At 62.2% G+C, this 25,803-nt stretch overlaps 2 protein-coding genes across 4 annotated transcripts in view; both read left to right on the forward strand.

The window, feature by feature from the left end:
- Positions 1-4,179, forward strand: part of ADGRA1 (adhesion G protein-coupled receptor A1) — a 31,609-nt gene extending 27,430 nt beyond the window's left edge. Inside the window, exons 6-7 of the mRNA XM_029201134.1 lie at positions 1,182-1,280; positions 2,265-4,179. Of these exons, the coding sequence (XP_029056967.1) occupies positions 1,182-1,280; positions 2,265-3,486 (1,321 nt within the window). The 3' untranslated portion in view covers positions 3,487-4,179. The remainder of the gene's footprint in view (positions 1-1,181; positions 1,281-2,264) is intronic.
- Positions 4,180-19,774: 15,595 nt separating this feature from the next.
- Positions 19,775-25,803, forward strand: part of KNDC1 (kinase non-catalytic C-lobe domain containing 1) — a 56,698-nt gene continuing 50,669 nt past the window's right edge. For all 3 annotated transcript variants that reach the window (XR_003790567.1, XM_029201225.1, XM_029201226.1), the window contains exon 1: positions 19,775-20,015. Coding sequence is in view for 2 of the 3 variants with exons in the window: in XM_029201225.1 (XP_029057058.1) it covers positions 19,914-20,015 (102 nt within the window). In the remaining variant the exon portion in view is untranslated. The remainder of the gene's footprint in view (positions 20,016-25,803) is intronic.

A 25,803-nucleotide genomic window follows, 5' to 3' on the forward strand; every position in this document is an offset into this window, starting at 1 on the left:
CCCCTCGCTGGGGACCTGGTGCCTCCCGTCATCCACTTCCACCCGCGGGCCTGGAGGCCGTGCCACCCCCTCGCTGGGGACCTGGTGCCTCCCGTCATCCACTTCCACCCGCGGGCCTGGAGGCCGTGTCACCCCCTCGCTGGGGACCTGGTGCCTCCCATTGATTTGGGCATTTGTGGCGTCCTGTGAATGACACCCTCTTATGGGGAATCGCCCCGAGCTGGCCCCTTGCTCTCCCCACCAGAGGCACCACCCATCGCCGTGTGTGACGACCAGCACGCTCCATGACCAGGTGCCCGTGGCACGGGTGCTTGGCAGTCCCCAGCCCTCGCGCTCCCCAGGATACCGCTCCAACACTCTTGGGTGGAGCTGTTGGCTGCGGCCCCACAGATGGGACAGTCAGCTCAAGGGGGGCGGGGGGGCAGGCAACTCCCTTCCAGGCGAACCCCTGTCCTCCCAGGGAGGGGTCAAATGCCAGAACTTGGCCCCAAGCAGCCGAGGAACTGGGCTGCCAGGCAGCACACAAAGGCACGAGGAACGGCCCCTGTGAGTTTCTCACCCTGAGGTTATCAGGCCAACTGGCCTGAGCACTCACGGCTAGTCGGCTAGTCGCTGGCGCCAGCCACCTGCTGGAACGGGCGCTGCCTGGCTCGGGCCCAGAGGCCCCAGCGCCGGCGGCATGAGCAGCTCCGCCTGAAGGGGGCCAGGCGGCTGACTGTAGTGTCCACCGCAGCCCCGTACTGTCCCCCATGGAGCATGCAGCCCCCTCCACCCTGTCCACTGTGGTCCCCCCTCCACTCAGGGGCTTCACGTCCTCCCCGTTATTTCTGCCGCGTGAACCAGGGCACCACATGTCCCCCGATGCGCGTGCCGGGCCCAGCCAGGGTCACCTCTGCACAGGTGTAGCAGCGGGGGGGGAGGGACACATGGAGGAGACGTGGGGCGACCCAGGGGGTGGGGGGATGTGGGGGAACGTGGGGGGCAATGCAGGGGGTGGGGAATGTGGGGTGCAGGGTTCGTGGGGGAGGGGGCGCGGGGGAGGCCAGGTCGGGTAGGGCGCTGGAAGCGGCTCCGCCACCAGGGTGGACAGCTGCTCGGCCAGGACGCCCGAGGAAGGCGAAGGGGGGCTGCCCTGGGGCTGCAGGGGGACTTGGAGCACAGTGAGCGGCCCCCTCCCGCAGGTTCTACCTCATCAGCGGAGGGGCCCCTTTCGTCATCTGCGGCATCACGGCCGCCGCGAACATCAGGAACTACGGGATGGAGGACGAGGACGCCGCGTAGTGAGTACCCGGCGCCGCGCGGTGGGGGCGGCGTGGCCCTGCCCAGGAGCGCCGTCCTCCCCACACGCGGGCTTCCCTGCCTCCCATCCCCCACCCCCTGTCCCCCACTCCCGTCCCCCCGGCACCGTGGGCTGGAAGGAGGGGTGGAGGGGGGCGCCCGCGGCAACAGTGCCGCCGCGCCCAGGACTGCAGAGCATGGACCCGGCTGAGCGTAGGAGCTGAGACAGACCCCGCCCCGTCGGCGCCCCGCCCGCCGACCCCCTCGCTCTCGGCGCCCCCGCCCTAGCTCTGCCGCCTCCAGCGCCCCCCGCGGCCGGCAGGTGGGCTGGGGCCCTCGGCCTCGCTGGCCCTGCCCAGGCCGCTCCCGCCGTGAGGCCACCGGTCGGTTGCACCCGGCAGTGGCTACTGTGGGCTTCTCAGGCTCCGGGGCTGCAGGGTCCCCACTGGGCTCTCCCCAAAGCCGCCCCCCCTGCCCTCCTGGGGAGGCCGGTCTGGCCCCCTCGCTCACAGGAGCCAGCGCCAGCCCCGCGTCGCAGCACAGCCCCCAGCCGACCCTCGGCGCTGGAACCATGCCCCCACCCTCACACTCCTCCCCCAGTTGCCCCCCCAGGGCAAAGCCCTGCAGGACATGCAGGCCCTGTTCCCCCGGGGCTCACCCCTTCCTGGGCCTGGCACCGCGGCCCCACCAGGCCCGGATGAAGCTGGGAGGAAAGGCAGCTGCCCGAGAAAAGCAGCAGCGCCAGAGAGGCGGCCCGAGGCTCGGAGCCCAGGCCTGGCTGCCGCCTGCAGGCCACCACCACCGCCGGCACCCCCAAACTCCCACCACGCTGTCTGGTGGCGGCAGGAGGGGCGGCCCCGTCCCGATTTCATGTGTCTCCTTCTCTCACGATTGCCCTTCCGCGAGCTCAGGGAAGCGGTGACCCCTGGTCCCACCCGCTGCCCTGCCTGGTGCGACCCCCTCGCTGACTTGCTTTCCTCCCACAGCTGCTGGATGGCCTGGGAGCCCAGCCTGGGCGCCTTCTACGGGCCCGCGACCTTCATCGCCCTGGTCACCTGCGTGTACTTCCTCGGCACCTACATCCAGCTGCGGCGCCACCCAGAGCGCAGGTACGAGCTCAGGGAGCGTGCAGAGGAGTGGCAGCGGCTGGCAGGGTCAGAGGCCGGCCAGAGCCCCGGGGCCCCGCGGGCCACGCCGCCCGCCCGCGATGCCCTGCTCACCTCGCTGCTGCAGAACGAGCACTCGTTCAAGGCCCAGCTGCGGGCCGCCGCCTTCACGCTGTTCCTGTTCGTGGCCACGTGGACCTTCGGGGCGCTGGCCGTGTCCCAGGGCCACTTTCTGCACACGATCTTCAGTTGCCTGTACGGCGCCTTCTGCGTGACCCTGGGGCTCTTCGTGCTCATCCACCACTGCGCCAAGCGGGAAGATGTGTGGCACTGCTGGTGGTCCTGCTGCCCCTCCCGTGGGGACCCCCACGCTGCGAAGCTCGGCGCCCGCCCCATGCTCGACGCCAACGGGGATGTGCTGAGCCACGCAGCCTGCCTGCAGGACTCACCGCGTCCCGGCAAGACGCTGGGCTTCGGCCACCCGCCAGCCGGCCACTGCAAGATGACAGACCTGCAGGCCACCCAAAGCCACGTCAGCTGCCTGTCACCAGCCACACCCTGCTGTGCCAAGATGCAGTGCGAGCAGTTGATGGAGGACGCAGCCCACGTCCACGTGCACGAGGAGGACGCCTTCGGGCATGACCCGCACCGGCACAGGTGCATCCAGGGCAGAACTAAGCCTCACTACTTCAGCCGGCACCGGGCAGCCACGGCCGAGCGGGAGTACGCCTACCACATCCCGTCCAGCCTGGACGGCAGCCCCCATAGCTCGCGCACGGACAGCCCCGCCAGCTCGCTCGAGGGCCCAGTGGGGCCACACTCGCTGGCCTGCTGTGCCCAGGGTGACCCCTTCCCCTTGGTCAGCCAGCCCGAGGGCGGCGACGCCAGCCCCGTGCTCTATGGCTGTCCCCCACGGCCCGGCGGGGAGGCAGCCCACGGCCCGGCCCACTTGGAGATGCTCCGGAGGACACAGTCCCTGCCCTTTGGCGGCCCCAGCCAGAACGGGCTGGTTAAGGGTGATGCACGGGACGCTGCACCCTTTGGCTCTGACAGCACGGGTAACATCCGCACGGGGCCCTGGAGGAACGAGACGACCGTGTAGCAGGCGGGGCTCTGTCACCTTCGCCCACACGGCCTGGACGTGCTTCAGAGCAGAGCCAGGCCCTCGGCCACATGAGGTGGGCAGGGGATCACCACATGACCCAGCCTTGGCGGCACCGCCACTGACCCCTTCGTTGGAGGACCTAAGCGGGAAGACGCTTTGGGCTACGTCGGCCTCCACAAGCCCCAAAGGCAGCCGGGAGGTCCACGTCCACAGTCACCTGCTTTCATCCCGTAGTGCCCAGTCCCCGGCAGCCCAGAGCAGAAGCCCACCCTCAGTGCCCGGCGTGTATCCCATCTGCCCCGCCACCTGCCTTGCTAGGCCTGGCCGCGGCAGGTGGCGCCCCCTATATTTCCTAGTGTTTAATGTGTGTTTTCTGTTTAGGTTTGTTCTTCGGGACCAGCAGGCAGCCTGCCTGTCAGTCCAGAGCGCTCTGGGCAGCTGCCCCAGGCCCCTCCAGTCTCAGGGGGACTCGAGTCAGCACCTCTGCCCAGTGCCGGCTCCACCTTCACCCCCGCCCCACAGGCCTCAGAGCATCACAGACGCTAGGGCAGCAGCCGTACTCTGGGAGCACAAGGGCAGCGGGACTGTCGGTGACCCTAGGCTTTCCACGGGCCAGTGGGGTCTCTGAGGGGCCTGTGCCTTTGGAAATGCCCACACGCCCTTTAATGTAGACTCAACTTCCGAAGCCAGGCGCTGTCAGGGCTGGGTCCCGCCCACACCATGAGCGTTTGGGAACAATAAAGTCCCCTGCCACAAAAAGAGAGGGTCTGGCATTTCCATGAACATCTGGGCACAAAGCCATGACTCAGAGGACAGATGTCGGTGACAGATATCCTTCTGTGACAGCAAGTGGCACGTCCCATGGGAAGGGGTCCACGGGTCCCCGTGGAGAAGCTGAGACACCCAAAGGGATGTGTATGTGGGCCTCTGCAGTCTTTGCTCCCTCCCTCCATCCCCCGGGGTCTGTAACACATGTGCACCCACACACACGTGCACGTGTTGGTGCATGTACCACATACATGTGTGAACGTGCCGCGTGCATGCACATGTGCATCACGTGCACGGTACATCATACCTGCACAAGAGTGCACACACATGCACTGCACACAGCATACGCCACACATGCCACCCGTGCACACACGTCTACTGCGCACAGACATGCACACAACACGTTACGCGCACACAGGATAGAGTGTTTTCCAGCCGTCCGAGCGCCGAGCTCTCCTTGCCCTGTGCAGCCTCATCACCAGGACTTGTCAGCGTCTGTGTCTTGGGCGGGGACTCCAGCAGGAGCAGATCCTTCCTCACACCCACCTGGGTTGGGGGGGTGTCCCGTGTCCCAGGCGAGATGCCCAGTATCTGAGCACAGGAGCCCCACTTCCTGGAATTCCTGTAAACCTAACAGTGACGTTGTAACAGACCAAGGTGGCCGGTACCTGCCCCGAGCCCCATATATCCTCACACGTCGACCAGACGGGCAACCGATGACCGCTGGGTGGCTCCTGTCTCCACCGCCGACCAGCCTGCTTGCCCGCTCCTGCGGCTGACAGGACCAGCACCCTGGGGCTGTGCTGGGCACATGCTGCAGGTGCAGAACCGTTGACGAAATACAGTGTTGTCCTTGTTGGCACTTTGGGAGGCTGGTTCATAGCATCCACAAGCATCTCTCTCCCTACAGGGGGGCAGGCCCACCGTGGTGCCCGGGGCTGGGAGAGGCCGGAGAGCCACAAGGCTGCCCTTTCCGGCCCCTCCAGAGGGCGTCCCCCATCCTTCCTGACCCGGTGCCCCTGACAGACCAGAGAGAGCAGCTCATCATTCAGACCAAAGAGATTCGACCTTAAATATTAAACATCGTGTGTTTCAATATCGGTTCAGCCTCCTGAGTCCACTTGGAGACAGGGTTGTGACACCTTCCGTTTGCAGGTAATGTTTTCCAGGAATAAAAATCCACGGCACGACCGCATCTGGGAGCGCCCCACGCGGACGATGCCTCCAAAAGGACGCAGGGCAGGAGGTCACAGCCACAGCCCATCATCTGAGGTCTAACGCTGTGTGTCACCCCTTCCTTTTTGCTATGTATGTGCATACACGCGGGGTGTGTGTGTATGTGAGAGTGTGCTTCCTGCGTGTGTGGGGGGGAGTGTGCCCATGTGCTGAGTGCACTGTGCATTCTGTGTTCAAGTTGGTTTGTGCACATGTGTGAGTGTGTGCATGTCACACATTAGTCTGTCACGTGTGTGTGCATTGTGGGTGCACGTGCAAGGGTGGGACTGTGCTGTGTTGAGTTGGGTGGGTGGGTGCCTTGTGAGTGTGTATGCGTGTGTGTAGTGTGAGAGCACGTGACAGTGCGCACGTGTGCACGTGTGAGCGCTTACGTGTGCGTGTGCATTGTGTGAGTGTGCGTGCGTGTGTGTAGTGTGAGAGCACGTGACAGTGCGCACGTGTGAGCGCTTACGTGTGCGTGTGCATTGTGTGAGTGTGCGTGCGTGTGTGTAGTGTGAGAGCACGTGACAGTGTGCACGTGTGAGCGCTTACGTGTGCGTGTGCGTTGTGTTTGGGTCACATGGCTGCGTAGAGGTGTGAGTGTGGGGACGAGGGTGCGTGTGTGAGCATGTGGGTGCCTGAGCTGTACGTGTGAGCGCAAGAGGAGCACACGTGTGTGTACGTGTGTGTACATGCCCTTCACAGAGAGCCCCCTGGCTGCTGTGGGCTCCTGTCTGACTACCAGGGTGCAGGCCTGGCGCCCTCACAGGGTCACTGTGACAGCCTCAGCCAGCCCGGAGGACTCGGGGAACTTGGCAGCCCTCTCCTGAGTGGTCCAGCCGGGGACGCGTTACAGTCCCTCCTGAGCGCTGGTGTGGCGTCATCTGCTGGGGACCTGGAAAGCGCTCACCCGCGGGTCTGGCCAGCACTGCTGTCTGCAGGGGGCGTTGGTGCTCAGCTAAGGGCACCTCCACCGACCCCCTCCCCGATTTCTCCAGGAAGCCCCTTGAGCCACCTCTGAGCAAGCCACCCCTGGGAGCCCCTCCGGGTCTGTGGCGTTGCCTCAGCTGGGTCTGCAGGAAGGGGCTGGACCAGAATTTGGTGGGGGGGGGCACCCACTCTGTCTCTCATCCTGCTGGCCCTCTGGGCTCTTTAAGGCGCAGACAGTCGAGGAGAGCCTTGGGGCCCAGGAGCGGCCTCTGGGGGGTGGGGTCACAGGGCATGAATCACGGCTGCAAAGGCTGCTGGCGCATCGTGCTGGGCCTCCTGGGGGGCTGGGGTGGCAGCAGCAGTGTTCGCCACTTCGGGAGGCCTGTCCTCTGCCAAGCTGGGGACGTTGGCAGGAGCGGCTCGCTCTCAGCTCCTGGGGCCCTGGGCAGGGGCGCAGCCAGCCATGCGAACGGCCACACGCAGACGTGGTGGCTGCAGCAGGGCCACATCTGCCCTACGGGCACCCAGGTTGCCCCTGTAGTCCTGCCACCCGCCCCGAGACCCGCGGTGTTGCCCAGGTGGGGAGGGGGGACTGGCGGGCCTCAGGCATTGGTGTCACCAGCAGCTGGACACAGGCTGACCGGCCAGGATTGGCCTGAGTCCAGGGCAGCAGGTGTGCGTGTTCTGCCCCTGAGGATGGCCGCCAACCCTGCCCTGCTTTGCACACCCCGGGTTCGTCCCTGAGCTGAGGCTTCTGCAGCAACTTTTGCTACATGACTGATTATCAAACAGGCCCCTCGGGGCATAAAGTTGCCTGTTGGATCCAACGTCAAAGAACATTCTGGGGCCTGCAAGCTGGGGAGGGGGTACCTCTGGTCCTGATAGAGGCCAGCTCTGCATCCTCCCAAAAGGTGGGACAGAGGGACAGGGTAAGAGCCCTGTGAGGACACAGGGAGCAGTGCTGCGGCAGCCACGCCAGCTGCAGGGTGGAGGGCGTGGCCCTGGTGGGCGCGGCCCTGGTGGGCGCCTGGGGAGGCCAGCGGGGGAGGAGAGCAAAAAGGCCACGTTGGAAGGTCTTGAGGACCAAATCGGAGAGCTTCGGCCATTCAGGAGGACAGGCGTGGCAGGAAGGGGCACACGGGAGACCCCTTGGCACGAGTGAGAAGGGCTCCCCCAGACATGACCCAGGGCCCTGTGCGGCCACTTCTGGGAGGTGGGCATCCCCTCACGGCAGGCGGCTCAGCCTGCAGGCGTGGGGCTGGTGGCAGGACGGCTCCGCGGGCCCCACTCCGGTGGGCTGGGAGGGAGGGGTTGTTGGTTGGGGCCGGAGTGCACGTGGCCAAGTCCCACGGCCCACCGGCCACCTGCCTGGGCCTCCCATGAGCCGCAGAGCCGGCGCCCTGAGCACAGACTTGCCACCCAAGGGACAGTCCTCCAAGGGCACCGGACAGCAGATCCAAAGGCGCTGGCCTGGCGTCGGAGGTGGACCAGAAACCCTGGTGCCCAGGAGGGAGGGTGGCTGGGAGGCATGGGGGACAGGGCTCTCTGGATCCCCCCACCGGGTCACGGCTCCACCGTCCTCTCCGCTGCCCTCACATCCAGCCTCCTGGGCACCACACGCCAGCGGCCTCGGCTCTGCTCTTTCCTGCTTGGATGCCCATGCGGGCACTGGACGGCCTCCCCCTCGCCCAGGGGCCCAGGCCCTCCCGCCGCCCTGGGAGGATGCACTGAGAGCGACACTGGTTTACATCCACTCCCTGTGCACAGACATCGAGGCTTGCCTGTCCCTGGCAGCAGGTTACTTCTCACACACACAGCTCTGGCAACACCCCCGGGTGGCCCCTTTCAGGGATAACCCGGCAACTCAGACGCGTGTGACCGGGGTCCTGGAGCGCAGGTCCCTCCCAGGAGCCGGTGTCCGTGGCCTGGTCCCAGGGTCGAGTCTCAGTCACTCAGATCCAGGAGAAATGTGTCTGTGTTGGGGCAAGTCTGGGGCCGAGGACAGACGATCCGCATCTCTTACGAAAGCCCGTGAGACTGAAACGCCGTCTCTGGGGTGCACGGACCTGCGTGGCGCCGCTGGCCACCAGGGAGGCCTCCCCCCCCCACCGAGGGCGGAGAGGGGGCCGCAGGGCTGAGCTCGGGGCGGGGGGAGCAGGGGGCGGCACGGGATGGACATGGTGGGAGCAGGGGGGTGGGGCCGCAGTAGATGCAAGAAGTAAGATTTGGGAAGGAGGTCCCAGGTCATGGGGGCCGACTGGACGTGGAGTTGGGGTCTCAGGTGGGACACCAGGGCCGTGTGGTCAGTCAGGGCGGGGCAGGCACAGGCCTCAGCGGTGCTCCGGCGGAGAAACCGGGGGGCAGAACAGCCCAGGAGTCAGTGGCTCAGCAGCCCTGGGGACGGTGGGCGGGGTCCCTGCACAGGCCACAGCCTCAGAGGGCAGGGGAGGCCGCAGACACACACAGGTACACGGGTGCACTCGGACGCACCCACAAGCTCTGCGCAGGGACGTGCCCGGATAAGCACACGCGTGTCCTCACACACACAGGAGTGCAAGGAAGCACATGAGAGACATGCCGGCCTGTGTACACACACATGTGCACACTCAGGCTTCTTTCACCCCAGCCCTCTCCCCCCAGAAGCAGGTCCTGTTCCCCACCCGGGTTCTTGGCCTTCCCCAATCAATTGAAATTGATCAGAGGCCAGACAAGAAATTCAGGCAAGGCTGTACTGGGGCCCCTGCTGCGGCAGTGGGGAGTGAGAACAAACAACAGGCTCCCTTGCTTGCTGGCTCCCTGGTGGGCGGGGAAGAGAGGGCGCGAGCTGGCTCCTTATATGGGGTGAGGGTAGGAGCGTGTCCAGGGGCCAGGCCGGAAGGGTGGCGCCCGTGGTCTGTCCACCCCTTAGGTGATGTTGTGTGCAGGGAGCAGGGGCAGTGCCCTGCTTTTGCTCCAGGCTCTTCGAAAGTGGAAGGTGGGCTTTTTGGTCTCTTTGTGTCTTTTGGGTCCAGAATTTGTGCCAACTGCGCGTGCACACAGTTATTTTTATTTTTTTTAATTTTATGTATTTATGTATTTTTAAAATATTTATTTTTTTAATTTACTTTGGCTGCTCCGGGTCTTAGTTGCGACACGCAGGATCTTTTTTTAGTTGAGGCATGCGGGCTTCTTCTTTGTGGCATTCAGACTCTTAGTTGCAGCAAATATGTGGGATCTAGTTCCCCGACCAGGGATCGAACCCAGGCTCCCTGCATTGGGAGTGTGGAGTCTTACCCACTAGACCCCCAGGGAAGTCCCCACGCAGGTCTTTTTAATCCTGCAGTTTCTCTGTATTTTGTTGCTCCGGGAGACGTGTGTCCAGGTGCAGGTGCGCAGCGCTGCCACAAACGGTCCCAGGTCCCAGCCTTTCTCAGTCCCACTGAGGCTCTGACCTCCCTCCCACCTGGCCTGGCAGCCCCTGTCTGCTGTGAGCCCTTCCTCTCTGGGAACCCTGGGAAAGGAGCCCAGGTCCCTCCAGGGGGTCCCCAGCCGTGCCTCCAGGGGCCCCAATATCCCAGCGGTTGAGTGGAAAGTGGGTGGCAGGATCTTTTCGTGCCCCCATGGGGAGGCAATGGGACACCAAGAGCTTCCCTCCATGGAACCTGGGCTGCTGGGGAGCCGATGCACATCCTACAGACCCTCCAGTCTGCAAGGACTGGTCCCTGGAGACCCAGCAGAAAAGACAGTCTGGGAGCTGGGCCCTGCCCTCGGGGGCTGACACCCCAGCTCGCCACACGGGCTATGAGATGCGTGGTCACAAATAAGGAGCAGACTGTCGCCGGCCCCAGGAGCCAGGAACAGACCCTCGGGGCCCCTGCGTGGGGGGTTCCTGAGGAAACACATGTGCGTGAGGGATACCAGGGCCCCCAAAACAGCTGGTGCCGTGCAGCTTCTACACACGTCACCCCATGCCAACGTCTCCAAACGGGGGTGGGGAGGGGGGAGGCAGACCGCCCCCACCGCCAGGTGGTCGCAGTGCAGCTGGGGCTTGGCTGATGAACAGCGGGCTCCGTGTGGCCTGCGGGCAGCCAGTCTGTGCCATCGCCGCTGCAGGATGGATCCTGGACAAATGTTGGGGGGCCCGCAAAGGCAGGAGGACCCCCGTGGCTGGTCAGACGCTGAGACCGCTTCTCAGGAGCATCGGCAGAGGAAGGGGAGGCCTGGGGACCAGGGCACAGGGCACAGGGCTTGAAGGGTCTGGGTGGGGGCCGGGAGCCCAGAGTCCCGGGGGGCGAGACTGCGGGGTCCGGCGGGAAGCACAGGCCGGAAGCTGTCAGCTCCTCGAGGGGTCGGGCGGGTGAGATGCTCAGAGCAAGATTTAAGGGGCCCGAAAACTCAGTAATAAAGCAAGTAATGTTGTGACACAATATTTTAAAAAACCAAAATTGATACCAAAAAATCCACGGTGACCGGCATCAAAATCTTAAATGGAGACAGAATCAGTGTTACTGGTGGTCCCCCAGTGGCCCCAGTGTGGGTGTCGGGGATGCTGAACTGACACACAACTCAGAGGAGAGTCCACGCCCAGCATCTGCCGGGTCCTCACCAGAGCCAGCGACCAAGGCCGTTACAGGGCACAGGGATAGAACAGCCCAAAACCAGGTGAAGAAATGAGCCCAAACCAGGCAAAGCGGGCAGAGAGGTGCTGGACATGCCAGAATCAATTTGCAGACAGAGCAGCAGCCACCTTATCTCTCGTGCTGGAGACACACAGGCTATAAAAGTGGAAACGCTGAAGCTTGAGATGGGGCAGCCGAAGTGCCCGTCATCCTTGCCCCACGGCCGGGCCAAGAGGTCCAGGACTGTGAAGTGCCCGTCATCCTTGCCCCACGGCCGGGCCAAGAGGTCCAGGAGTGTGCACCTCACTTCACAGTTTACAAAGAGCTGCCACCTCTGAGCTGGGGCAGGGGGCGAGGCCCTGGGGGAGGAGGGGGCCCACGGCGGGTGTACAGTCCCTTCAGCCCCGCGGCGCTGGGTCCAGGAACCCTTGCAGGGTGCAGGGAAGTCGGGGTTCACAGCAGACGGCGGCCCTACCCGTGGCAGTGTTCCCGCCCACAACCTGCCAGCAGCTCACAGCGACAGGATGTGGTCAGAACCCCCACCTTCCCTCATCTTGTCCTCCCCACACTCCCAACTCAGCGCCACCCGGGGAAAGCGAGCTCCCAGCCTCCTTCAGGGCACAGCTGGGAGCCTCCACCCACAGCCTCCGCTCCCACCTGCCCTCCGCTCACTGCCAAACCCAAGTGCCCAAGCGGGCCCGGCCAGGTGCCTTTCACACGTCACCCGTCAAATGCTCACATCCAGCCTCGTGAGCAGGCTCAGAGAGGTTGAGCAAATTGCCCAGCGTCACACAGTCAGGAAGGGCAGAGCCACAGCATCCGTGACCAGCTCCCCCGGCGGCTCCAGGGAAGCAGCGCAGAGGCCACGTTCACCGGGCCCCAGCCTGCCTCCTGCACTGCACCAGACGAGGGGCAGATGGGGGTCGTCCATCAGCCAGGGACCCTCCGTCTTCACACAACAAGCCAGTGGCAGGCTCGGCTGTCTGTCTGCAGCCCACAACCCACGTCTCTTCCCCGCTTGGTCCACGTCCTCACAGCTTGAGAGCAGTTGGGAAGTTCTGGGGATGCTGGTAGCCTCTGTGTGGGCTGGGAACCCAGAACGGGTCGGGGGGGGCCCTTCGGAGCCACCTTCGCAGGAGGATGTGGAGGGGCCCCTCCTGAGCCAGGGAAGTGGCATCGATGGATGGATGGAGCTCTCCAGGTGAAGCCTCCTTCAAGGCCTCAGACTGAGCTCATAGGATAAAGATGATGGACAAGTAAAGAAACAATTCTCTCATTTCCTACAAATGCTCCAAAGGCTGTGGCAGGTAAGTACAAATGCCTGGGAGGAGCACCTTCTGGAATGTCCGTGAACACGTGGAATTCGCTCCATGAGCTGCATGGAAACATCCGTCACAGAAGGTGTTGGCCTCGGGTTCCTGGGGAGAGCACCGCCTGCCCGCAGAGATGCATCATAAGAGGAGGGCCACAGCCAGCAGGGCTTGCAAGCCCCACCCAGGGAGGAGCCAGTCGGGCTTGGGGATGGAGGATAGAACTGAACACCTGGTAAAAAACGAAAAAGCCCACTCAGAAGTCAGACGGTGAGAAACACTGACGGGCGGTGGCCGAGGGACCCCTGAGAAGGCCCAGGAGTTCAGCCCGTGTCCCCAGCTGCGTGGAAAAGTCTCCAAAGCTGTGTCCTGCAGACACTTTGGGAAGAGGATGCTGGGAAGAGGCAGGGCATCCCCAAAGGGAAGAAACCTCAGGGAGTTTGGAGCAGAGGGGAGACAGAGACCCAGGACAACAGGTAACTCCTGTGCCCTGCTCCCCCTGTGGCCCAACGGTCCTTGTGTTCAGTATGTCAAGCAACAGATAAAAGAGGAGAAATATAACCGTGTATCTGAGTCTCAAATCTTTTCACCTTTTCTTGAGAAACGCACCCCACTGAAGTGAATTAAAGGGAGTTTCCGCTATTTTTCAAGAAACGTAAGACATCACCATCCAGGAAAGATGGTGGCATTTCAACATTTTGCTTACAGGGACCCACGGTATTAAACCAATTCTGATTTTCATACATAGGGCTAAGAGCCAATAAGCTCCACGTCTTGGCAATGTCTTGTTTAAACTGGGTTTAATTGAATTTATTCTGGAATTTTGTTTTTAAAGATCAACATTTGCTTTATGAAGGATCAGTGCTAGTCTAGGGGCCAAGAAAGTCTCAGCCGGCCCTGCCTGTCAAACGAACGGACCCCCTTCACATTACAAAGGGACTATTGCCCCTCCACTGGGGGCAGGGGTACCAATCACAGCAAAAACCCTTTCTGAAATTGGTTCCATGAACAGAAACAAAGAAAAAGAATGCTAGTGCCCGTGAGAGGCGTTGCTATACTTACAGACCCAGGACGGGTGCGCCCACCTCAGGGAAGGGCTAAGCCTTTGCCGGGACCCTCCGAACTTACCCGAAATCCATGCCAAGCTTTTCATTACAGAGAATCCAGAGCAGTGGAGGGAGCGGAAGAGATGCCTCAGGCGCCCCCACCCCCGGCACCACGGGGCGGCAGTCAGGACTCCGCCCTCGAAGGACCACAGCGTGAGGGCAGCAGGACCGAGATGCAGGAGATGATGTGTCACAGTTGGATGGATTTGCTCCCAGACTACAAAATTAGTCTACCTTAGACGTTAGCACACTCACGGAATAAAGGAGAAGATCAAACCATCACCTTAGTAGACACAGAAAAAGCATTTGATATAATTCAACATCTGTTTGTGATTTTAAAAGAACATTTGGCAAATTAGCAATAGAAGGGAACTTCATTAACCTACAAAAACCTACAGCAAAATTATCCCTGACGGTGAAGAAGCAAAGCCCAGCTGCTCACCTTGGGAACTCAGCCAAGAGGACCGTCTCACCACGTCTGCTCGGCGCTGCGCTAGGGTCCCATGGGGCAGTGAGGGCAGGGAGAGGCGTGGTGAGGATGAGAAATGGAGAAGCGGGACTTATTCCCAGGGAGTGTGATTGCTCCCACAGCAAATCTAAGTCCGTCTCCAGGTCAGAACCACTCAGTTAGTGGTTAGCACATTGCTGGACACAACGTCATCGGACAAAAGCCAATTTGAAACTGATTCACTTCGCTATACAGCAGAAACTAACACAACGTTGTAAACCAACTATACTCCCATAAAAATTAATTTTTTAAAAAGAGCCCATTTGACTCCTGTAGGCCAGCACTAAACAGGAAACAAAAATTCTACAAAGATACAGTTTACGATAGTACCAAAATACGCCCAATATTCATGATAAATACAATAAAAGAAACGCAAGTCCTCCTCACAGAAAACCACAAAATATTATCAAGAGACAGGAAGGGAGCCTGATTCTAAGGGGAAAGACCCACACTCGGGGTTAGAACGCTTGCTGCTTCTCAGGCTCGTGTGCAAGCACACGCCACACCACGCCACTCACACCCAACAGGGTCGTGACGGCTCTCAGCAGGCGGGCTCTCACGGGGCCAAGAAGAGCCCAGACGTTCTTGGAGGAAAAGGAGGAGGAGGGGGCGCGGGGGTGGGAGACTCGGAGCATGGGGACTTCTGCAAGGCTGAGCACAGACCAATGGACAGGCTCACACATGTGCACACTCGGTGTCTTTCCGGCAGACTGAGGCCGGTCAATGGACGCACGCGTGGACTTGAACACGAGCATCACCTCTGACCCGGCAAGAACACGTGCAGGTGCACAACGTGAGCAAAATACGTGCCAGGTGACACCCCAGACCTAGAGTATGTCTGGACGCCCAGACATCTGTCAGTGGTGGATTCGTGCATCTAACATCACTCAGCAAAAGCAATGAGCAGATTCCCGCTCCCAGGACAGCTCTGAGTGAGAGAAGCCAGACAAAAAAAGAAAACGCGCACAGTGTGATTCCATTTATACAAATTACCAAAAAAGAAAAAAATGAGCAAAACTAAACTATTTCTTTAACGACATATGCTTAGTGGTAAAACTATATGAAAAAAGAGAGTAGAGGAGTCTCTTCTGCAAGGGTAGGACAGTGACTGCCCTCGGGGTGCAGGGGGTGGATTGGGGGGACATTGCCTGCTACTCTGTCTGATAGATCAGGAGGGTGCCCCTCTCTCCCTGGATGTCCTGATTTGCAATTTACAATAAGTTTCCCAGCGGCCCTTCTCTGGCACCCCCAGGACCTGCCCTCCACGGGCTGTGACTCCCCCTTGCTTGGGGCTGGCTCCCCCAGGGGCTGGCAGCTTTATCTTTGGCCCAACAGAAGGCAGGCTCACTGCCGTCACCTGATGCCGGACAGGTGTCCACACCGGAGCCAAGGAGCTGCGAGGTGGAGCCCCAGCCCTCCAGCCCAGCTCTGAGCTCTGGGGCCAAGACGCCACCTGGGTGTTCGCAGGGGCAGCAAAGACCAGCGGTGTGGTGGGGGCGTGGGACACCCACGGCCAGGGTGAGAGAGACGGGCGGTTTAGCCCAGGGAGCTCGCATGTGACGGCATCAGAATCACACGGTGTTGGGGGGGAAGGGTTAGAGACGCAGCTTCCTGACCAGGGTCCCCCCGTCACTCTGCCCACCTCTGATGGGGGCCCTGCCAGCTCCATCCATGAGGAGACCCCAGTCTCTCTCAAGCTCCCCAGGTGTGAGAAATTGCATCTGGGGTCTTTGAATGCTCCCAGTCGGGCATGTTCCCTAGCAGGACAGCTGGACCGGCGACCTTTGTGGGTAGCGACCTCACCCCATCCGCCACACTGTGAAGCACTGCAGCACGCTTCGAGAGGTGAGGAACTTGGCCCGGGGCGTGGGCAGCGCGTGCCGGGAGATACGAGCCCGGTTTGCGCCCCCTCCTGGGAACCGTGAGCTCCCTCACGCGCTGAGCCCATGACTCGGCTGCACATTTGCGTGACTAAGGACATGGAGGCGGCCGATCCACACGACATCCGTGAGTAAAAGGAACTGGTCTGGACCTGTGGGCGGTGCAGCCGCGCCACTCACTTCCACAGAGAGCGTGTGCACGGGAAGCAGGTGCTGGAAGGCATGAGGGGCACGAGGGTGCCCCTTGGGGACAGTACCTTCAGGAGGGGCTTCCACGCCTGGGGGCAGGGCTGTTAGATCCTGGGGCCCAGACCTCTGGGGAGGGTGCCCCATGGGTGCTGGGGTCCCTGGGGTACCCCATTCCGCCCCCCCTGCCCGGGAAGAGGAGTGGGGCAGGGGCTGCCCTCAGCTGTTCAGGGAGGCGGCAGCACGGGGACGAGCCAGAGCGTGCAGAGACCAAGTGACAGACACGGAGTGACGGCCACCGAGTGACAGGACGGCACAGGCTGCCCCAGCAGCAGGTGGGCGGTCTAGGTCCTGTCGCCAGGAGGAACATGGTCAGAATATTTCGATACTGTAAAATGAATCTCATGGTCACTGGAAACAAAAATGTTAAAAATTTTTACTTAATAATAAGTATTCAATTTATTAAAACTTACATGCATTTTTGTTGCAAAGTATTATGGAGAATCTACAGAAACTTTCAAGCATAAAAATATATCACAGTAGGATAAAATTCTGGCTGAAGTTAGATAACAATAACGAGTTTAAGGAAAATGTTATGATGAAGATTTCCGACTATGAAAAAAAATGTTTATGTGTTTTTTTCTAAATGATTGATAGTGGGTATCAAAACCACTTTGGTTTTTAGGTCCTTGGATATATTTACAGGAGTGACTAACAGCTTTATTTCAAAATGTCAATAATTATACCACGCCAGAAATTACATTCTTCGCAATTACTTACATTTCTTAATTTTTCAAAAATGTAGATGTCGACTTCAAAATGTACACGTGGTGTGACAGCTTCTCAAAATCTTTCAGGAAAAACAGGAGCTTTGAAAACCCATCCTGCACCACTCCCTCCCACCCCACATTCGGCCTGATCTACTGACAGCCGCTGACTGCACCGCGGAAGCCAGGAGAGAGCGTGCCTGGGGACATGTGTGGCGAGGGCCCAGCCTAGCCTGGAGTACAGCCTCCCTGGTCACTGAGGGCGGCCGGGGGAGGGCTGAGGCCTGAGGCTCGGGGGTGGGCAGGGAGGGCGCTTGGGCTAGGACCTGCTTGGAGACAGAGGGAGGGTCTTGGAGGAGATGGGGGTGGAGGAGAGTGAGTCGACGGGTCAGGGAAGAGCAGTGAGGAGACGGGACTCCGCCTGGTCGCGGCCTTGGCCGTGGAGCTGACCGTGCGTCCAGGAAGCCTCTGCAGGATTCTGGCAGCGCCTAAGAGTCCCAGGAAGCAGACTTGCTCACTGGGCATGTGCTGGACGCGCGGGTGGTGGGGAGAGGCTGGTGCAGAGGCCGGGGCGAGCGGCCCTCACGGCAGTTTGCTCGTGAGGACTCAGCCTGTTTGGAGCTGAGCTTCAAATTAGCTTTGAGCGGCGCCCAGGACTGCCTGGACGTCCTTGTCCCATTTGCTCTGGGAAGGTTGGGGGTGCCTGATCTAGACTTGGTCTGATCTCGAAAGTAATGTCACAGTCATGTACCAACACTGACGAGCACCCACCACGCCCGAGGCACCAGGACACAGGGTGCCACGCCCTTCCAGGGAGCAGAGCTTGCCATAAACGCGGGCAAGTGTGCAAACACACAGTGAGACTCACAACACACCCAGCAGAAGCTTCCGGTCACTCCACTGAACAAAGAAGACCAGTGACCACAAACACTTTGGGGAAGCAGGCGGGTAGAAGAAGGAAGGGCAATGCGGCCCCTGCCAGGTGCCTCCCTAGGGCTCCCGCCGGCCCCTCCCCACTGGCCCAGGCCCCCTGGTCCCTGCTTGGCCGAGGAGATGGGACACGCCCACTAAGTGCTTTGAGGCTGTAACAGCCGAAGCTGACTCAGCCGGCATCTATAGCCCATTTGTTCTGTATTTTACCCAAATTGGATGCACCTTTTCCCAAAGTAGACAATGCCATTAGGCCCGGAACCATTGGCGATGACACTGCTCCTTCAGTCAAGGGGTTTGCATGCCACCCCCCAATTCAGTCCTCAGCCCAGACCCCGGGCCCGGTTGCAGGGAGACCTGAGAACCAGGTGATAAAGTTGGCATCTTCCCTTTGGGCCCACAACAGCTGAGACCCCCGGAGGGTGTTTAGGCTGGATGGCGGGTGAGGGGTGTCAAGGCCACACGCAGGCTTCAACAGCCTTCGACGCCAGCCTGGGACAGAGGGAAGGGGCAGCCCCCCGCCCCTGCAGCACAGGGACCCTGCAGGCAGGGCGCTCGGTTCCGTGGACGCAGGGTCCGAGTACAGGATGCAGCTGGAGCCCCAGGGCTCTGGAGCAGGGCCTGCCTCCCTCTGAGACCGGGTGGTGCCCACCGACAGCCCAGGCACTCATCCTGAGACGGATCTTCTCCAACTGCTGCTGTCCTCACCTACCCACCAGCCCGCCCTGGCTACTGCTCCCAGCTCCCAGACAGCCAGACCCACTTCTCTCAGGTGCCTTGGGTGGGCTGTACACAGTGGGGCTGCCGGCACCCCGGCCGCCAGACTGAGGCCTCGCTGCCCACGTTTCTCCCCTGACCGGGTGCTCCTCGCCCACCTGGGGTCACATCACAGGGCCCCCGGGGCCACGAGACCTGAGCCGGGATAGAATTAGTCCCCTGCATCCTCGGACCTGGCAGGCCCTGCCGCGAGTCAGCTTCCTTCGCCGAGGAGCATTTACACTGTGGCTGCTGTAAGCCTGGCCGCAGTGCCCACCGTCTTGTGGGAGCTCTGACCCCCTGCTCTGCGCCAGGGGAGGGGGCCCACCCGTCACCCTCCTGCAGAAGACGTGGAGGCTGTGCTGTCTGGCTCTTTGCTTCACTGTGAGGGGGCACCCTCCCTGGATCTCTGCCAGGCTGGGGTAGGGGTGTCCTGCTCTCTGCCCAGCCACAGGCCCTGGCTTGGGGCAAGGCTCGTCCCTGTGCTGAGGAAACCCGGTGAAGGGGTTAGTCACGAACCAGCAGGACTGCCAAACTGAGGGAGAGCTTGTCTGTTCTTTTGGTTCCCTTTCCACACCGAGGAGGCAGGCTGGCAAGGTCTGGATGAAGCTCTAATTATTGGTCCCCCATCCATGGGACCCTAACTCAAGAAAGGGGCAGGCCAGACCCCAACCGCTCAGACGGGTCTACTCCCTGGACTCTACCCCATTCCGCCCCCCCTGCCCGGCCCCCCCAGCCCTGCCTGGCCCTCCTGGGCACCTCTGCAGCCGCCCCTCCCCACCTCCCCGCGTGGACTGCGGCAGCCCCGCCCCTACCGGCGGGGGCAGGGAGCGAGGGTGACAGGGCGGAGGGTGGCCCAGCCGCCCGGCACTCTCCACGGGCTGGGCCGCGGCCCTCCATCCGTGCGCCCACAGAGCCCGCGGCTGCCCGCGACGCACCGCTCAGGAACACCGGCCACAAGGCTGGCCGCGCCCCCAAACGGTGCCTACCGCGCACAGGCCTCCACCCCTCCCCACCCCCCCCCGCAGTGCATCCCCCAGGACAGCGGCCAACGTCCCCGAGGGCCAAAGTCCCCAGAACGCCCTCGGAAGCCCCAGGCGCCCCCAATTGCCCGGCAAAGTGAGCACGGCCCTGCGACCGCCCCGACCCCCAGTCCCGCGCCCAGGTGCCCCCACCCCCGTCCCCGCTCTGGTGACACTGCGGCAGCGCGCGGGCGGGGCGCACCGGGGGCGGGGCCGGCGTGGGCCGCGGCGGGCGGCGCGGGGGGCGTTACCATGGCGGCCCTGCGCGCGTAGCCTTCCCGGCTCGCAGAGCCAGAGCCTGTGCGCGGAGCCGGAGGCCGGGGCGCCAAGGCCGCTGGGGGGCGAGGCCAGGCGGGGGGCGCCGGCCTCGCGTAGATCTCGGGCGGCGGGTGCGCGCGGCGGCTCAGGCAGTGAGTGAGAGTACGGCGCCGCCGGCGGCGCACGGAGGATGCAGGCCATGGACCCTGCTGCGGCCGATTTTTACCAGGAGGACGGCAAAGACTTAGACTTCTACGACTTCGAGCCGCTCCCCACTCTGCCGGAGGACGAGGTGAGCCCCCGACCCGCGCTGGGACCCCCACCGTTCCCCACGGAGGGGTTCGCGGAGAGTTCCCCAGGCCCCCTGCCCCCGGGCCAGGTCCTGGCAGCGGGGGGATACCAAAGCCCTTCTCACCAGCAGCACCAGCCTTCAACGTTTTCCCCCAGAGGGTACAGGACCGGGGGATGCTACCTGGGACAGCAGCGGGTGGGCTGTCACTGAAGAAGTTGGCGCCCTGCGGGGGTGGGCTCCGGATTACAGATGTCGGGGGGATGAGCGTGGGGGGCGCTTAGCGGCAGGGCCCGAGCACTGTATTCCTCCTGGCGGAGACCCTAGGAGGTCAGCGGAAGGCGCCAGCAGCAGAGCCCGGTCAGGCCAGACTGCTCAGGAGCTGGGGGCGGGGGAGGCCTCCATGACTGAGGGCTGATTCCTGCTCATAGAGGACAAAAGTGGCCTTCAGTCAGGAGCCCAAGTCCTGAGCCCCCAGCCAGGGTGCAGAGGGGCCAGGGTCTCTGTCACATGGGGCTTCTGGCCATTAACTGGGCCACTCTGCCCACGACTCTGTCAGAGACGCCTCCGCACCCGCCTGGGTTTGCCCCTGTAGCTCTGGCTTACCCGTAGTGCCCCACAGACCGTGGGTTGGGGTCAAATGAATAAACTCCGTGGCCCTTGAACAAGCCAGTCCCCGCCACACGAGAGGTGGCCCCCAGAGGACACAGCTGCTCCCAAGAAGACCCTCTAGTCTCCCAAGGCTGGGGGTCTGTGCAGATGCCCTCCTAGCCCCTAGCAGGTACAGGCACCCATCCGTGGGGTCTGCTGGCGCTGTTGCAGTGTTGCCCTCTAAATGACAAGACCCTCCACGTGCCCATCTGGCCAGGCCCACCAGCGAGACAGACCCGGCCAGCCCCTCCTGGGCTAGAGGGGGTTCATAACAGCTAAAGCTGCGGTCTCCAGGTCCCTCGCCCTCAGCTGGCCTCTGCCCACTTCCCCAGCAGAGCTGGTTCTGAGGACAGAGGGGCTCATGCCCTAGAAGCAGTCCTTCTGGTGGCAGAGTCTGTTGAGGCTGCCGAGGCAGTGCCCCGGGTTGGGGGGGTGTGCTGCCTCAACACCCCACCCCCACCCCCGTGGCCTGGATTCGGCGTGAGAGAAGGCTGCGGAGAGGAAAGGCAAGGGAATAAAGAACCGTGTGGATATCTCCGTGGCTTTGATGGAGCAAGAAAGGGTGCTCCCAGCCGTCAGCCTTCAAACGCTCCCCCCCGGGAGGACGCATTTCCGAAGTGTCTGTTGGGAGACTCGCGTCCCCCCAGATCACTCTCCAGGGCAGACGCACAGTATGTGCTTCTCCACGTGGGGCCTCTGCACTGGCTGCCCCCCACTTCCAGGGCCTCCTCCGTGCCTGGCACACCGAGCCGGTGACTGATGCCAAATAAACAGGACAGGCAGAGCCGGGATTTGGACCCAAAGCCTCAATCCTGAGCCCACCGTCTGTCCTGCGGCCGTGCCCTGAGGCCTCCTCCTGGTAACAGTGTCCCCAGCGCCCCTCGGGGCTGGAGCGGCCCCCAGCCGTGCACAGTGCATGGGGCCGGGGGTCCCCATCACCCTGTGGCCGTCACCTCCAGGTGAAGTGGGACGCCGCCTTTGTAGTAGCATCCAGCCGGGAAGCTCGGGGCTCCTCAAACTCCTCGCACCCTCCCTGGCAAGAGAGGCATTGCCTTTGGGTGTGTTCTCATGAAACAGGAGGAATGTCCCTGATTCCTGCACACGTTGGGTGCGGTTGGTGTTGAAGGTTTTAAGTCCCCGCCAGGGACATGTGACCGCCTGGTACAGCGTTGTGTAGTCAGGTTGTATCCGAAAAGCCATCCTGCATGAGAGGAAGGAGGGCCATGCGGAGGAGCCCCCGGAGGGAACCGTGGCCAAGGACAGCGGGCAGCTTCCAGGGAGGGACGGTGGGTGCCAGACCCAGGACTGTACAAGCCACATGAGACACAGGCATTTGCTGGTTATACAGCTAATTATATCAACTGACCACGGTGAGCTCAGGAAATAGAACCCTGTGGACCCCACCCCGCAGGAGCCCCTGGAACGTCCATGCCCTGTTGTGACCCCAGAGAAAATCCAAATTGCTGGTGGACACATGAGAAAATGTTTGACTTCATTATTATCAGGCAACACAAAATACACCCGCTGCGAAAACCTTCCCACAAGCGCCAGGTTGGCGAGGACCAGAATGCTGGACGGTGGCCCGAGTTGGCGGGGAACGGGCAGCGGCCCTGCCCCTCTGCCAGGGTGTAGGGGGGATGGAGTGGACCAGCCTCTTTGGAAAACAGTTTGGCATCCGATAGTGGGTGGGGATGCCTGCACTTGTGTCCCAGCAACTTCAGTCTGGGCACCTGCCCCAGAGACACATGACCCATGGGCGACGCATGAGCACGAGAACTCAGGGCCAGAGACCACCCGGGGGGCGTGCTGAGGGGGCTGGCACCGCCCAGCAAGGTCCTGGAGGTCACTGCCCGCCGGTCCCTGGCCACCTGCAGGCAGCACCACTGCGTCGGTACAAGCTAAGGCCGGGGTGTGGATCCGGCAGACCCCAGGGCATCGGAAGGCAGGCAGTGCCACTGGCCTGCAGGGTCCTTCGGGGAGCAGGGCATCTGCCAAGCCCCAGACTCCCCCAAGGGGTAAGGAGTCCAGCGGGGCATCTCCCCAGCATCTGTGGGCCGGGAGCTGGGCTGGGCCTGGGGATCTGAAAGCAGGTGGGGAGCATTTGAAATGCAGAATGACCCATGGGTCCTGCGGCCCCACATGGCCCTGGCTCGCAGTCTGTGTCTGCGGGGCAGGAGCTCCCGCACGGCTGGCGTGTTGCCGTCACTGGACAGCAGCCCGTGGCAGGAAACCAGCACTGCCCTGTAGGACCCAGACTGGCGACGGGCTGCCTTGGGAAGCCGCGTCCTCTTGCCTCCCAAGCCCCCCTCCCAGCCAGGATGGGGGTTGAGTCTGTGCCCACACAATTGCAAGGGGGGCCCTCTTTCCTGCCCTGGGTGGTCTCCCCCTCAGATCTCCCCCCAGAGCCCACCCAGGCAGCGCCTTGCTGGGCAGTAGTGAGGGGTGAGGTGCGAGCTCCAGTAGGCTTTCTGGGTCTGCCCGGAAGGCTGGCTCTATACCCAGGAGATGGAGCTGGCCGGCAATGACCAGGTCAGGCCACATGGGCAGTGGCAGGAGGGAAGTCTCCCCAAGCCTGCCACATCCCCTGGTGGGTGCCCAGAGGCGAGGCTGGAGCACAGGCGTCTGGAGGAGCCTTGCTGGCTTTTCTGTGTGTAGCACGTCACCCCCCCCCCCCACACACACACACACAAAGTCTGTCTCGGCCCGTGAAGCCCCTGCTAGCCTCCAGGCACCGTCCCCTTGAGTGTGGATCGGGGCCTCATGGCGTGAGGCTGAGGGCCCATGGGGTAATGAGCTGCCCCTCTGGGAAGAGCACAGGCTCCCATCTATCAGGGCTGGAATTTTGGGGCGGGTGGTGGACTGAGGGGTCCTAAATGGCCAACACCTGCTTCCCGGTCTCTCCATCTCCTTGTCTTTGGCCCATTAGCCAAGGCGGCCCAGCACCCCCGCCTGCCCTACTTGGGCCGTGGATTCAGGCAAGGAAGGGTCATTCTTCCTGCCTGGGCCAGAGCAGGATGGACCAGGGGGGCGGGCTGCGGGTCCCAGAGGGAGGTGACCGTGAGCACAGTGTCCGGGATCCGTCATCATGTGGCAAGACCTGCCCTGGGTTTGTTGGGAGCCTGCAGCGTCCCTCGGTGCTGTCCTGGAACTTGCTTCAGCTGAATCCCACCTTCCCGTTGTAACAGTGGGGTTTCAGAGGAGCTAAGACCAGTGAATGGAGGCGTTAGCCACACGGAAGCAGTGACTCAGGACCCATGGAAGTTACCCCATAGAGTCACGCAGAGAGTCCCCCCAGCAGGAGCTCCCCCCAGTAGGTGCTTTCCCCAGCGGATGCTCCCCGTGAATGGGTGCAGGTCTCCAGCTTCCCCGAGGAGCTTCCACCTCACCAGGTCATCTTTCCGCTGGGCAGGGGCAGCAGAGGCCTGGGCCTGAGCAGGAAGCCGTGCCATGGTTCTGCCCTGGGCTCCCAGCTCCTGGCTGCCCAGCTGCGTGCCAACAGCCAGTGGAGAGTCAGCGAGGCCGCTGTAGGGGGACTGGCTCACTCACCCTCCTAAATAACCAAGCCACGGGGTCCTCAGGCTGTTCACTGTGCAGGCGTCTGTGTGTACGTGTGCGTGTGTGTGCGTGTGTGCACACGGTGCCCAGGTGTCTCTCTAACCAGGCCTCGCGGGCATCCCTGGGAGCCTCGGGCTCTCCTGAGTCGTGGGGGTCCTGGGTGGGGCAGAGAGGCCCCCAGGTGGAGCAAACCCGGGGAACCAGCCGGGAGATTTGGAAGCTGAGATTTCTGGTTCACGAGCCTCTCAGCCGCCCCAGTCTAATCGTGTGCTCTGCTTTCTGCTATGCCCCGTCCACCCTCCTCCCACGGTCAGTACAACACGGGAGCCCAGCAAGGGCTCTCTGCTCTCAGAGCTGCCTTTTCCTCATCCATCTTAACCACCACCCCCCAAGAGAAAGAGTTGGGAGGGCCCAGGAGGATGTCATTGAGCCCCTCCCTGAACTGAGAAGGAACAGACGTGGGATGAGCCTAGTCACGCGGGAGGACCTGCCGCATCCCCCTCCTGTAGCCCCCCCCCCGCCGCCCCGCATACCACACGCTGCTTGGCCAGACACACGGCGGCTCCTCACACTGCTGCTTTCTTTCTGGGTTTAAACCCTTCATCTCCTTTGCTGTGGTCAAGGCCCCCGTGCAGTACAGGTGGGAGAATTTCAAGGGCAGGAGATGGTAGGCTCCTTTTAGGACCCGGCAGCTTGGCTACACGTGAGAACATCCTGTGTGCTGGAAGGATGGAGCAAGGAGGCTGGAGGGAGAGCTAGGTAGGGGGGCGGAAGCAGGGGCACCTCTCTTCTGTAGCACCCCCAACTCACCCCAACCCTCCAACCCAACTCACCCCGACCTCCACCCCCAACTCACCCCGACCTCCACCCCCAACTCACCCCGACCCTCCTCCCTCTCACCCCGACCTCCACCCCCATCTCACCCCGACCTCCACCCCCAACTCACCCCGACCCTCCTCCCTCTCACCCCGACCTCCACCCCCATCTCACCCCGACCTCCACCCCCAACTCACCCCGACCCTCCACCCACACCTCTCCCTGAGTCTCCGCCCTGCCCTCCGAGTCGGGTGTCCAGGACCTTTCCTGACCCTCCGGCCTGCTCCCCCAGGCCCCAGCTCCCAGCCTGGCTCCCTCAGTCCCCTCCCCTCCTTAGGCTGGTGGTGCGTGAACATGCAAATACCCGGAGCTAGCCAGGGTGCCAAACAATGGCCCAGAAAAGGGCTGTGAGGTACAGGGTGTCTGATGTGTGAGCCTGTGTATTGTGTGCACCCATTGATGAATATGTTTGTGCATATGTGACTCACGTGAATACATGTGGGCACGTGTGTGGATGTGTGGGTTTTGCATGCCTGTGCATCAAAGTTAGTAAATGTGTGAGAGCTGTGTGCATGCTGGCGTGGGTCCGTCTGTGCACACACACTTGACATTGTGTTAGCACGCTCTGTGCACACACGTGTGTGTGAGTGAGTGTGGGTGGCACAACCACAGCTGAGTCAGACCAGGAGGTGGAGCCCGCTGTGTGGGCGCCTCAGAGTCTAGCTGTGCAGGAGCCAGGCGACTGTGTCCTCCACGTGCACCGCCCAGG

Source organism: Monodon monoceros, unplaced genomic scaffold (assembly GCF_005190385.1).
Source record: "Monodon monoceros isolate NGI ecotype Baffin Bay Population unplaced genomic scaffold, NGI_Narwhal_1 Super_Scaffold_4, whole genome shotgun sequence".
Taxonomy (NCBI): domain Eukaryota; kingdom Metazoa; phylum Chordata; class Mammalia; order Artiodactyla; family Monodontidae; genus Monodon; species Monodon monoceros.